Source organism: Podarcis filfolensis (assembly GCF_964270895.1).
Source record: "Podarcis filfolensis genome assembly, chromosome: 1".
NCBI lineage: Eukaryota > Metazoa > Chordata > Lepidosauria > Squamata > Lacertidae > Podarcis > Podarcis filfolensis.
In genome coordinates, this window is record NC_139604.1 from 114,698,674 (window position 1) to 114,712,411 (window position 13,738).

Genomic DNA, 13,738 nt, shown 5'->3' on the forward strand with positions numbered 1-13,738 from the left:
ATGAGAGTATTCCACACATGATTTTGTGTGCTGTTGTTGTAATATATTGCGCTGGCCCTTCTGTTAACTATATCACACACCTCCTTTAATGTTTATAGGTTGCCGTTGACTTTATCTATCATTTTCGTCCTTGGTTTTCTTCTGTTTCAAAACTTTCTCCTCTGCACATTGCACATATCCTTGCATATTGTGTTGTTTAGGTCAGTGGTGTTTTCAATACAAAAAAACAACCTTTTCCATTTTTCTTGTTGTTGGACAGTATCCTTACAGAGATTGTGAGATCAGCAAAATCATGTTGCATCTCATTCATATAACCGTCAACACTCTAAATGCACAGTACCACAGCTGCAAGCCTCACGCCTCAGCAGGCCCTATGTACAGCGACAACAGCAACATAAGCCGCTACAGTGAGAAGGAAAAAGGTATTATATAATATTAAAATGTGAATGTGAAGCTGAGGAAGCTCTGGGTGGCATGGATTAAGGAAGAATTTTTCTGGCATGTTTAGCCTAGATTGAGAGGCCAGCTGTCCATGGACAGAGTTGGGTCAGCTGAAGGAGGATTTCCTGGCCCTCAAATGCCCTACCAAATTTTAACCATGTGGCTCATGGTTTCAGTTGTAAGGAAACACGCTTTTCCCCCAGCTGGAACTCAATTCCAGCACCTCTCAGGTAGGCGCCATTGCCATTTGTAAGAGAGCAAGAGAGGTGTTCCTGGTGCGTTCCGGCACCTTTCCCTAGAAAAATAGCACTGCTCTTATTTAATACAAATTCCCTGCTGTCCTTCAGGTGTCATACAATAAAAGCATCAGAAAGCCCCTTTCTCACATTCAGCTGAACAGGGTGGAGGAGTGACTACCTGTGTCCATTATAATATCTACGGAGAGCTCCCTTATGGGAAAATCTTACTCTTAAAGTAAAGGGCTCACAATCATGTGAAGAGAGCCTTCTGTAACTGTGTTTTTCTAATTTCTTGCACACAAGGCTTTCAAGTCCACATAGGAAAGGAATTAGATCATTGTTTTTTTTTAAAATAAAAGACAAGGGTTGCCTAAGCTTAATGTTGCTTCCTTGGTTCACAAGCTCCATTTCTCTTTCTTGCTAGCAACTTTTAACCAAAAGTATAAAAACAGCATTTAAAGAGAAAGCACTAATGCATAACATTTCTGAACTACATGAGATAGAGAACCAATGATATTTCTATGATTCTTTACCCTCTTTCAGAAGCGCTTATGGATATGCATAAAGGGAAATGAGATGTTCGTTATAAAGTCCATAAGGAACTCCTGCATATATAAAGAATATCTGTGGGGTTTTCAATCTAATTTACAGGAGGAATGCTTAAGGAGGATTAGAATTTCAAGCAAGATAAATGACATATGTAGCATTTCAAAGTATGAAACTGAATTAAGCTATGGTTTACGACTTAGGTGGGTTTCAACTAAGTTTTCCTATGAGTAGACCCATTGAAATCAAGAAACCTAACTTAGGCTGCATTCCTGAGGCAATTTATTCTATTTTTATTACTTTTCTCTAACTGTTAAGTTCCACACTAAGCTTTCACACAATGCAAAAGCCACTTCTGGAACTATAGTGAAACACAGTGCAAACTGAGTGCTCATTTCTATGTTGTTTGCTTCCAGAAAAAAAATCTGTTTGCAAGCAATATGGAACCGAGGGCTAACTTGTGCTGTATTCCACTATAGCTCTACCATATTCTGCTATAGTTCTGGAAGTGGCTTTTACATTGTGTGAAAGTTCAAATATAATGTGGAAATTAACAGTTTGGGATATATCGTGAAAATGGAATAAACTGCCATGTGAATGCAGCCTTTAGGCATGTTCATTAATTTTAGTGGATTTACTCCGAGTAAAACTTGGCCGAATGCCACTCTTTATTTTACAAGCTGCAATGTGACATTTAATGCAGCAATTAATTTACATTATTTCCTGAAGAGATTTGGAAAGTCGAAACTTCTTTTTTTAAAAAAAGGGGGGGAAAGAACCGGAATTAAGCTTGATACCTCAAGCAGATCTGGTGTCACTTTTAATAAAATCTAAAGGAGACTTGCCTCAGAGGCTCTCCTAGGAGGACAAAATGGAAAAAGAGTAAAAATAGACGATGGCCTGCAGCAGTACCTTTTCTTACATGGTCTGCATGCTTGCTTCACAATTCTTGTCTTTAAGGAAGGAAAAATAAAAGAACATCTGTCACTAACTGAATTCACACATTCAGGACACGCCATGGCCCTTTTCTAGGCTTAGGTGTTATGCTATCTGAATTTAATGGAACCTTGGTCAACAGGTTTTTTAAAAACAACAACAACATGATTTTAGAGTGAGGAATGTGTTGCTCTCCAGATGTTGTTAGTTCTCATCATCCCCAGTCAGCATGGACAATGGTCAGGGAAGATGGGAGTAAGATCACCAACATCTGGAGGGCCATAAGTTATTCTTTTCTGCTGTAGACCTTTAGTAGTTTGGAAGGGGGTGGGGGAAGCTGGCTGCAACAGATATTGGCATCTGAACTGAGTGAAACACCCACCAGTTCTTCTGTTCTAGCTTCAGAGGGCAGTGGTGCTTGCTTGCATCTTTCCCACCTGAGTTTGCTGGAACAGGGGTTCGATGAAGCTCCTTTTTACTGTGTTAGAACATCCATCCATTTAGTCCAGTGCTGTCTACTTTGGCTGGCAGCTGCTTGGGTCACTCTGCACTGTACCGTGGCTAGAAACTGTGACACTGTCCAGAATGCAAGTGGCTACCCAGCTTGCTTGGACAGTGGTACAAAAACGGAAATATTTGTTAGTTTCAGGTATTGGTATCCAAGAAGGCCTTTATATCAAAGGGAAGCGGTAGTCCTCTTGGTACCAGGACCTTGACCTTGAAATGGAATTTCAGAGTTTTTCTCAAACTTCCACCAAAGGATAGGCCAGTTCCTATAAAGGAAACCAAAACTTGTTGTTTCGGGATGTTATACAACAGAGAGTTGGCACTTCTGACTATGCTAACTCCAACAGCTTTCTTAATGACCACTAGGGATCTCTCCTTCCCAAACTGCTCTAGGAAGCAGATGGTCCTCCAATCACATATTAATTCTCAACTCACCGTAGTGTTGGCATACTTGCTGCGTGCTCAGTGAAATACTGTTGTGATAGAACTTACGTTGTTTGCCATTATTTGACCTTTATTTTCAAAACAAACTGAAGTAGAAGATCAGTGCATGCTTTTGCTGAGAAGTTTTGATCGCCAAACCATTTCATGTGCCATATGTTGCCTTTTCCCATGGAATTAATGCTTGTATTTCTCTCTCCAGCGGAGGAAGACAGCGTCTTTGATGAGTCTGACATTCATGATACACCCACTGGAAACGGCAATAAAGAGTCTCAAACTTTCTTTGCCAGGCTGAAAAGAATTGGGGGCAGCAAAATGGTGAAATACCAGCCAGTTGAGATGAATGCTCAGAGAAGTATGTCATAAAAAAAGAGAGTCACTAATTTTATTTTATTTTTTCCAAAAAAATTAATTAAATTTTCCAAATTTATAACAAACATAAACAAAAAACATCGAAAAATCCCAAGCAAACAAACAAACATATATCCTAACTGTAAAAATTCCACTTTTGTTATCATTGTTGGGTGACTTCCTCGAATCCCCCTGGCTGAGTTTCCATATAAATCATTGTAGCAGTTTTCCAAAACTAGTTTCCCATAAAATTTACTTGATCCATTAACCTCTTTCTTTCTTATCATTTTAACTTTTATCCATAGGATTCTACAACATCACATATTTAAATCCTAGGCCAATCTGATACTCGCAAGTAATTCTATTTAATTTATCTTAACATATTTAACTAAATAATCTTTGAATTTCTTCCATTCCTCTTGATACTCCTCCTCCTTCTGGTCGCGGACTCTTCTGGTCATGTCAGCTAGCTCTGAAAAATCCATCATCTTCATCTGCCATTCCTACCCTGTTGGTACTTCTTGTGATTTCCAATTTTTGGCCAGCAAAATTCTAGCTGCAGTTGTGGCATACAGAAACAATCTGACATCTTTCTTGGGCAATTCCAAACCTATTATTCCAAGTAGAAAGGCTTCTGGTTTCTTAATAAATGTATATTTCAGCATTTTTTTCAATTCATTATAAATCTTTTCCCAGAAGTCTTTCACTTTGGGACATGTCCACCACATATGGTAAAAGGTACCTTCTTTTTCTTTACATTTCCAACATAGTTTATCACTCTTGTTGTAGATCTTTGCTAGTTTTAATGGGGTTAAGTACCATCTATACATCATTTTCAGAGAATGACTAATTTTAAATGTAACCGAACATCTTTTATGCTATACGTTTTTCTTTTTTATACCTTTTAAAAATGGTGTTAACCAAACTGACATGTTTATCAGACACAGCATTGTATGCAACATGATGAGCACAAAGAAGGATTGTGGAGCTCTGAAAATTGATCACGAGGAGTCCAAGGAAGCATGGGGAAATGTGTACCATCGAATCATAGAGTGGTTTTGTAGTTTGATGCAGGAAAGCCAGAGATTGAGATAGGAAATCCCCAACAGGTAGCTCTCCAATCTCTGCTTGAAGATCTCCAATGATGATGAGCTGGTCTAGGGAATTGGCTCTATTGTTAAACTGAGCCTCCACTGTTAAACTTTTGCAACTCATTAGATCTTGTCCAGCCCTTCTGGGCAACAAAGATCCATTCTTTGGCCAGAGGTGAGAAACCAGGATAGTCTTGGCTCTGGAAACACAGTTGAGGAACGGCTGGAAGTGGTGGGTATTTTTTTTAGCTAGGAGAAGGGAGCATTAGAAGAACCTGGCTGCTGGAGCAGGTCAGAGCCCCACTAGTCCAGCATCCCATTTTCACAGTGGCCAACCAGTGAAACCAGTGCTTATGGGGAGCTTGGAAGCAGGACCTCAGTGCATCAGCATTCTCTCCCCTTGTGATTCCAGCAATTCAGAGACATACTGCCTGCAACAGTGGAGGTAGAACATGGCTAGTGGGACCCATTTTGCATGCCTCTAAATTAATTTTGAAATCAACACTAGGATTTGCATCTAAAATGTGATAGTGCCTAATGATGGAATGCAAGGGGGGAATGGTGGAAATGCCAGTGACTTGCATGGTACTAGCTCTTTCCCCCTGTTTCAACAGGTGAAATAGAACTTGCTGAATATAGAGAAACAGGAGTATTGCAAGACAACATTCTGCGCTGTGTGAGAGAAGAAAGCATTCAGAAGAAGAAACTGCGCTCACTAAAACAAAAATCGCTTGACATAGGAAATGCAGACTCCCTCTTGTTTACATTGGATGAACACCGCCGGAAGTCGTGCATAGACCACTGCGACTTAGAGAAGCCTCCCCCCACTTCCACAGCACTGAGGCAGAACGAATACGGGCGGCCGCGGCAAAATTCCTCCACCAAGGCGGAAGATGGAGACGGAGGAGAGAAGGAGAACCCACCTGCCGTCCCAGAAAGAACCCTAGCAAGGCGGAGGCCTATCATACCAGAAGTCAGGTTAAACTGCATGGAGCCATACGAAGTGAAAGTGGATTCCCCAGCCAAATGCTCTCCTCCAAAGGAGGACTTGGACCTTATAGACCTCTCCTCTGATTCAACTTCAGGACCTGAAAAGCAGTCGGTGGTCTCCAATTCAGACAGCGACTCATTGGTCTTTGAACCTCTCCCTCCTCTCAGGATAGTGGAAAGCGATGAGGAAGATGCTGACCTCCCAAGCCAGCGGAATGACAGCATCTCTGGCAAGATGGCTCCCTCATCTCCATCAAGTCCCACCGGCCTCTCTGCGCTCAGCCTCAGCACGACCCCTCTTGTGCAGTTCAGCATTGACGATTGCTCCAAAGATGTGCTCCCTTCTGCATCAAGCCATATCGTTTCATTCGCAGAGGAGGAAGCCACCTCCATTCCTCTGGAAGGTCAGAAAGAAGTTGATCAGCTAGCTAAGCCAGAAGAAGTCCACGAGGCACCCCCCGGCAGCCCCCTCACGCTGAAGCAGAAACGAGATATGCTGCAGAAGTCCTTTGCTCTTCCAGAGATGTCCATTGACGATAACTTTGATTTATGCATAGAGGAGATTAAGCCGATCGGGCCCTTTCCCAGTTCAAGTGGGAAAAGCGTCTTCATCAAGGCTCCTGAGGACTCTGAGGTCCAAACGGAAAGCGATAAGCCGGACGCCGGTGCAGAATCTGATACAGAGCAAAGCACAGAACAGAAGCAGGAGGAGGAAGCCGAAGAGTCGGAATTTAAGATCCAGATTGTTCCAAGGCAGAGGAAGCAGAGGAAGATTGCAGTGAGCGCCATTCAGAGAGAGTACCTTGATATTTCCTTCAACATCTTAGACAAGCTGGGGGAGCAGAAAGAGTCAGGTAAGCAGAAGCTGTGGGTCAACCCACCTGAAAAATAAATGTTCTCTTCCTGCTACTGTGCTAGAGGAAAGAGAGAATTTCTTACTTTGCTCTTCCCAGTGGTAATGGGGTGAATTTGCAATTGGGGGAATTTGAAGTAAGAGCTCCCCCACTATGAAAGGCTTCGTCTCGGTTTGAGCCAGGCTCAGACCCCCTCAAATCTGAGTATAGCTCACAATGGGCTTTGTCCATTTCCCTCACCTCTTTCCTAAGGATTCCCCCTTAATTTGAGAAGGAGAAGGTGATAACTGGCAGGAGAGGTGGAGGCTCATGACACACATGCACATGTGCACATGCAAACACAGAAATAAAAGTTTCAGCACCCTGTCCTAGTTTCCCTAGGTTCTGTCACCATTGAGAATCAAGCCAGCACCACTCTGAGTAGCGTTGCCTGTTCCTCTGCAGAGTCATACCCTCAGTTACACTAGCAGGAGGGTCCCTCTAGCATGTCGGAATCTGTGTTTGACCGAGCTGATAAAGCTCATCTTCCTCTGGCCGAGTCCTTCGGAATCGCCTCCGACGTGATTAACGACCTGAGCCTTTGATGACGCCTCAGGCACATTCCCATCCAGCAGAGAATCAAAGCAGCATTCGGAAGTGATGAGATTTATGGCTACATTGCAAAGAGCTTTATTGCTAAGCTACGCAGACAGAAAAGACATCCTCTCTCTGTGAAAGGCAGAGAGCAACTGAAACAAACAAAGGAACAGGAAACCAGTAATGTCACATCCGTCTCCCGTGAGACTTCCAACAGCCTGGACTGTCTCTGGAATGTAAACAGAGTCTTGTGACTCTAAGCAGCTGCATAGTGGCACAAACAGAAACTAACATAGCACAGCATTCCCCAAGGTGGGCGATACCGCCCCCCTGGGGGGGGGGCGCTGGGACAATCCGTGGTGGGGGGTGGTAGTAGCCTTGGGTGCAATTGGGGTGGCGGCGTTGAATAAAAATAAGGGGGTGGTGGAAGCATAAAGGAATCAGAGAAGAGAAGAAAAAATATGAAGAAAAAATATTTGTACATGTTCCATCTGTTGTGTAATGACACTTACCACCAGGCGGTAGGCCAAATAAGTTTGGGAACCTCTGCTCCGCCATAATGGGCTTTCCCCTTTCTCGTCCCGCCTCATGTGCCTCCATGCATTCCAAAACAGCTCTGTGGAGTTGGGAGAACTTCCAGGTCAGCACGTGCAGGGAGAGGCGATAGTTCTGTCTGGCGAGCAGAAAAGAGGGTGAGAATTCTGGAGCTGGGGTGCCACTTTAGAGAAGACCCTGTTCTGTTTTCCGACCAATTAGATCTCTACTACCGCAATGGCCTCCCCGCTGTATTTCAGCTCATGGGCATACTGTAATATTGGGAGAGGCATCTTGAAACAGGGTTTTGTATATTTCTGAGTTCCCCAAAGAGGCACAATTTGCACCCTTCTATTACGCCCCTTTTAGGATCTCTGCCAATGAAGGGGTGGGAGGTAGGTCCTTGTGCAGAAGCTTCCGTGAGTCGGCTGCATTTACCGTCCTCCTAGAAGTGAATGCCAGGTGCTCACATAAAGTAAAAGCCAAACACTTCAGGATGTTTTCCTTATGCACAAATCTCATTTCAAAGTCATTTGTAATAAGCAGGAGCCTTTCTTCTGTCAAAGTGTCTCGTTTATTCCAAACCATCACTTGTAGAGCCAAGTGGTGTATTGGGGTGAAGTGGGGGAGGGGAATTAGACTGTGAAAGGGCGGTTGATGAACAAGCGTTCCCTGGGGTTTTGGGTTTTTTTTTGGAAGGCCAAAAAGAGAATCTGAGCTTCAAGCGCTGTTTCTCTTTGCAGATGCTTCAGCTAAAGTCCTTTCAACCCTCGAAATGCCAAGGGAATCATCATCTGCGCCGACACTTGAAGCAGGTGTACCAGAGATGAGTAGCCATTCTTCCATGTCAAGTAAGTTTTCCCCTGGCTTTGAGGAGAGGAACTCTGTTACGGCACTTGAGGGCTTCTTAGGACGGTTTTGCCATCTGGCGCATCACCTTCCTCCGCTAATTTACATTTGACTGGTCCTTTATGTGCCTTGTGCGCAGGCCGATTAATTGACTCCGTGAGAATGGGAGTGGCTTTGGCAGTCTGTAAGATCAAGGCATACTAGGAGGGAATGGATAAATCAGTTTCTTTCATCCTCCTGTTTTTCCAATAATAAGTTCTCCATATTTCCACATTGGTTAGCTTTTTCTTTTATGAAGTGCTCATGAAAATTCATCAACATACACATATATTTTCTTGCAAGCATTTCCACCTAATGCATTGTGTATGCTGTTTATGGCATGGTGTGTAGCAATCAGGGACTGCCAAACTCCTATACAAGGTATCTGGCAAGTTCATTCCATATGAAGTGATCCAACTTTTTTTACTTTTTGTCATCCAATTTTCTTAATATTTTGTACACTAAGTTTAATTCTAACATTTTATTTTTTTATCTCATCCCGTTTGTGAGTTATGAGGGTTTGAAATTTCAAAAAAAATATATGTCAATTTTGGCCTTACACAAAAACATGAAAAGCTCAGTGTTTGGTGTAAAGTATAAATAATGGAAAAATAAATGTTTTCAGACCCATTTCATGTGCAAGGTTTTTTCTCCATGATTTTGTTTGATATTCATTTTGTTGTAATGTTCATGAAATGAAGTACTAACAAGAATTCTTTCAAAATATTTATTCTATCATGCAATAGCAAGCTATCACTTCAAACACCTTTTTAAAAGAAGAGCCTGACTAGCTTTTCAGATACAACTTTCTAAATACATGCCTGAAGTAGCTGATATTACAGTTTGAAGTCTTGTTTATTCTGTTATATTTTACTCCAAGAAGACCCATTTATCCTAAATAGAAGCCAATAAGGCATTTAAAGTAAGTCCATCATGTGACATATCATATTAAAGCCCATGAGGTTCTGAAGAGATTGGTGTTTTTAGTTTTGATACATCTCAATTATGGGCTGAGCTTTTAAGGTTTTAGTGTTTTGGCAAGGCCAAAATTTTCAATTTTTAAAAATTGCAAACCCTCATAATTCACAAACAGGATGGGATAAAAAAAATAAAATTTTAGATATAAACTTAGTTTTGATCATTCAACAAGTGTACAAAATATTAAGAAAATTGGATGATAAAAAGTAAAAAAGTTGGATCACTTGATATGGAATGATCCGAACACTCAGCTGATTGTCGGGCATTGCAAATGCCCCATGCATGTTTCTTCGCAAGCGCTGACGATTAGCTGTGCAGGGGAAGATTGGTCACCTAACATCATTGTGACATCAGGTGATTGACAGCTGGGCACACCTGTCAAACGCAGCCCTCAGGGGTGGGATGGGAGAAATAAGGATCTGGTGGGATCCAGTTTCCCTCTCTTGTCATAACTGAGGCAATTTTGATCTGGTTTATTGGTTTACTTTTTTACGTTTTAAAGTAGGCTTGTAAATTTTTCTTGATTTTACTGCTTTATCTTTTGTAAACCGCTTTGAGGTTCTTTACAGCTAAGCAATGAATAAATGTCATGAAATAAATAAATAACTGTTCCAAGTTTTCTGGGCCACTTTAAAATGGCTCCACGGTGGAAAGAGAATGCCAGATTAATTTTATAAAGCTATTGATAGCATGCACATGCATAAAATATTATGTGAGGAAACTCATATAGTCAGAAACATGGATATTGTGCTGTATTGGCCCAGCTGCACCTCAAATATTAGAGAATCCTTTCATTCAGCCCCCCCCCATTATAAAAATAACCACTCTAGTTTTAATAGTCAGAGCTGTCCTTGAGACATCAGATAAGTAACTCTCAGAAACCGAAATCAGTGTTCTGATAATGAATAATATGCCTGAGAGAAGCTTTAATTTCCATTATAAAAGCAAAGGAGCAATTTCAAAACAGCCAATTTCCTATGTTTTCAACTCTCATCTGCGCCCCAAGCAATAATGTCTGCTCTGAAATTTTAATTGCTGTTCTTTCATTGGGAAATTCAGTGTTTGATAAACTGATAAGGCTTTCATTTCAAACCATTGCACTGGAGATGATGGAAGTTATGTTGTTCCCAACTGGATGTGAAAGACTTCTTTCTGCAGGACGCTTCCCTTTTAAAAGCACAGAATCCTATTATATCAAATCCTGTTATATCAAATGGAACCAGAATTTGCATCAATTCCAGCAGGTCAGACAGGATGTTGTCTGGGGTATTGAAAGAATTGAAATGTACACAAGAGCATCCGAGGGCAACACTCTGCACTGAAATACTTTTGAAATGGGTTCAGTCTGACATTCACCAGCAGGTGACATGGACCGGTACTAATGCTTGCTTTGGATCCAAAAACCAGATCCTTCCAAACAAAACCACACAGTCTCTTCAAATTTTATTTTCCTTAGGGCTTTGCATTGGCTCCTGGTAAATCCTAGATTCCAAACCCAGTCAGGCTGATTTGGTTTGACCTGGGATTCATCAAGGCTGCAGCTACACAACTATAAAAAATGCTCTGGGAAAAAAACACGTGTTTTAAAGCTCACAATGGGAAATTTCATAGAGTTCCTATTTCAGCTCTACAGCGCCATATGGTGTCACAGCGTTATAACACATTTATAACGTTTTATTTTCACTAATGTAGCTGAGTCCCCAGAGTGAGTTGAGGCAGCCATGGGCCAGATTTTGGAACATGTTCACAGTTTCTTACGTTCTTCTGTTTTTTTTTTAATTTTTTTAAAATATGTTCTACTGGATCAGACCAAAAACGTATCTAGCTTCTTGTTTTCACATCACAGCAGCCAACCTGATTCCTATGGGAAATCAGAAGGAGAGCATGAGTGCGGTAGCACTCTTCTACCCAAGATCCTCAGAAACTGTTATTCAGAGACATACTGATTCCAGTATTGGAGGGAAAACATAGCCATCATGGCTGGTAGCCATTGGCGGCCATTTATAGCTTTCTCTTTGCTGAATTTGTCTATAAGCCAAACTCCTCCCTTTCCACATGGAACACTGAATGGTGAGAACACACACACACACAAATCTCACTGGATCCGGCAATCAGTTTCTTCAAATATTCCCAAAGGACTGTCTTGCAAAAGATGAAGTAGACTTGTTTTCTTTAAAAATAAAATAAAACCCAATTTTCATTTTGCAATGTTTCTACAACAAAAATTAAATCTAAACAAACACCAACATTTTCTTCAACTTCCCTCCCCTCTTCTCCGTGGTTCCTTATTCTACATCTCAATCTTACTGCATAACCAGTTCCAAAATCATACTTAAACATGTATTTCATCTCAATGAACTCATTTCGGAAGGTATTTTATCCTAAAATAGGTGTTCTTTTATTTTATTTTTTAGCCAAGGACTGTACTGTAGAAAAGAGAGGAGTGCAAAAAGTTGAAGGATGATTACATTCTGAACTATGTGTTAGTAGGGGAGGTGTGGGTTAGATCGGTTCACTTTATAGCATGTGCCCAGTGAAAATCTCCATCCTGAAACTCTTCCATTTCTGACTTGCAGCCCAGTTCCGACAAATGAAGAGGGGTTCTCTGGGAGCTCTCACTATGAACCAGCTAATGAAGAGGCAGCTGGAACACCAGTCTAGTGCCCCTCATAATATCAGCACATGGGACACTGGTAAGTATTTACACCCTCCATCCCTGTGTCCCCCTGTGCCTCTCTTTTCCCTTTCCTTTCTCTTCCATCGTTCTGGTCCCATAGGCTAATCAATGGCTGCGTCTGCTTGCTGTGTTGAATTGCTGGTGTTGTAGAATCTTCCACTGCATAGCTCAGTTGGCTAGAGCACGGTGCTGATAACAGCAAGGCTGCAGGTTCGATCACCATATGGGACAGCTGAATATTCCTTCATTGCAGGGCATTGGACTAGGTGATCCTCTTGCAACTCTACAATTCTATGATTCTTTGGAAAGAAGCCTGGCTTAAAACCAAGTCAACGGAAAGACTATGATCTTGTTGATAAGGAAGGCACTGTTTTTCTTCTGCAAAATCTTCAAACACCACAGATCGAACACCAGTTTTATCTAAACTGAGGATGTGCATGGCTGGATCGATGGATACTGAAGAACCTGCTTTTGCTTTCATATATCTCTGCTTCTGTATTAGGCAGGGGCAGCCCTACCATTAGGCAGAATGAGGCAACCACAGATCCTGGGGCACAGTAGCCTGCAAGTCTTCCATCTCAGCTTCCTAGCTATTCCTCTCTGTTTTCAAATGGCCTGTCCTTGGCCCCCTGACCTGGCCTGCTACTGCAGGTGTGGTCAAGAATTCTATCTTGACACCAGTGTTGAATTAAGATTAATCTGACAGTTCAGTCAGTTTCTATACGTGGAGTGGGAAGGAGATGTGATCCTATTCTTTAAACCACTGAGCTTCTTGGGCTTGCCGATCAGAAGGTCGGCAGTTCGGATCTGCCAACCTAGCAGTTCGAAAGCACACCAGTGCAAGTAGATACATAGGTATCGCTGCGGCGGGAAGGTAAGCGGCATTTCCGTGCACTCTGGTTTCTGTCACGGTGTTCTGTTGCGCCAGAAGCGGTTTAGTCATGCTGGCCACATGACCCGGAAAGCTGTCTGTGGACAAACGCTGGCCCCCTCAGCCTGAAAGTGAGATGAGCACCACACCCCATAGTCTCCTTTGACTGGACTTAACCGTCCAGGGGTCCTTTATCTTACCTACTTCCAATACCCAAATTCCTTGGACCAGTCCTGATTTTAGACCTCTCTCTTGATGACCACTGGTGCAACTAGGCATGGCGTATGAGATCCTGCTAATTAGAACAAATAGGACCATGTGTGTGTGTGTGTGTGTGTGGTCACTCTTATACCACTTTAACACTCGCGGATTATCCTGGGAACCGTTGTTTGTTAAGAATGCTGATGTTAAAGACCTGGAATTCCTGGCATCCTTAACAAGCCGCAGTTGTCAGGATTCTCTGTGACTGCTAAAGCAGGATAAGTGTGGGCTAAGCATATGGTGTGGGTGTGTCTTCTGTGTGGATGTGAAAGACACAGAGATTTGGATCAGCCCACAATGCTGGGGGAGGCAAGTTAACCCTTTCCCTGCTGCATAACTTTCCTGATGAAAATCATCCCCCAAAGCTACTATTTCCTTGACCAGGAAAACAATGCCACTTTGTCCCTCTCCCATTTTGCTGGGTTGGTAGTTTGCCTTTAGAAGTGTGTGGGGTCGTTTCCATGCAGCTCTCCCCCCCATGTCTACTTTGGTCCTTGGAAACGAAAAGGCAAGGACTCAGAGAAGTATTCCTCAAGGATTTTACTTGTGTGTACTAG

The 13,738-nt window shown here is 42.3% G+C and overlaps 2 protein-coding genes across 10 annotated transcripts in view; both read left to right on the forward strand.

Annotated features, from left to right (window-relative positions):
- The window catches only part of GOLGA5 (golgin A5), a 496,232-nt gene that overhangs the window by 460,903 nt on the left and 21,591 nt on the right, over positions 1 to 13,738 (forward strand). The window lies entirely within an intron of this gene.
- Positions 1 to 13,738, forward strand: part of UNC79 (unc-79 homolog, NALCN channel complex subunit) — a 131,706-nt gene that overhangs the window by 74,042 nt on the left and 43,926 nt on the right. For all 9 annotated transcript variants that reach the window (XM_083607901.1, XM_083607893.1, XM_083607894.1 and 6 more), the window contains 5 exons: positions 260 to 422; positions 3,313 to 3,465; positions 5,167 to 6,396; positions 8,250 to 8,357; positions 11,949 to 12,065. In XM_083607901.1, the coding sequence (XP_083464027.1) occupies positions 260 to 422; positions 3,313 to 3,465; positions 5,167 to 6,396; positions 8,250 to 8,357; positions 11,949 to 12,065 (1,771 nt within the window). The remainder of the gene's footprint in view (positions 1 to 259; positions 423 to 3,312; positions 3,466 to 5,166; positions 6,397 to 8,249; positions 8,358 to 11,948; positions 12,066 to 13,738) is intronic.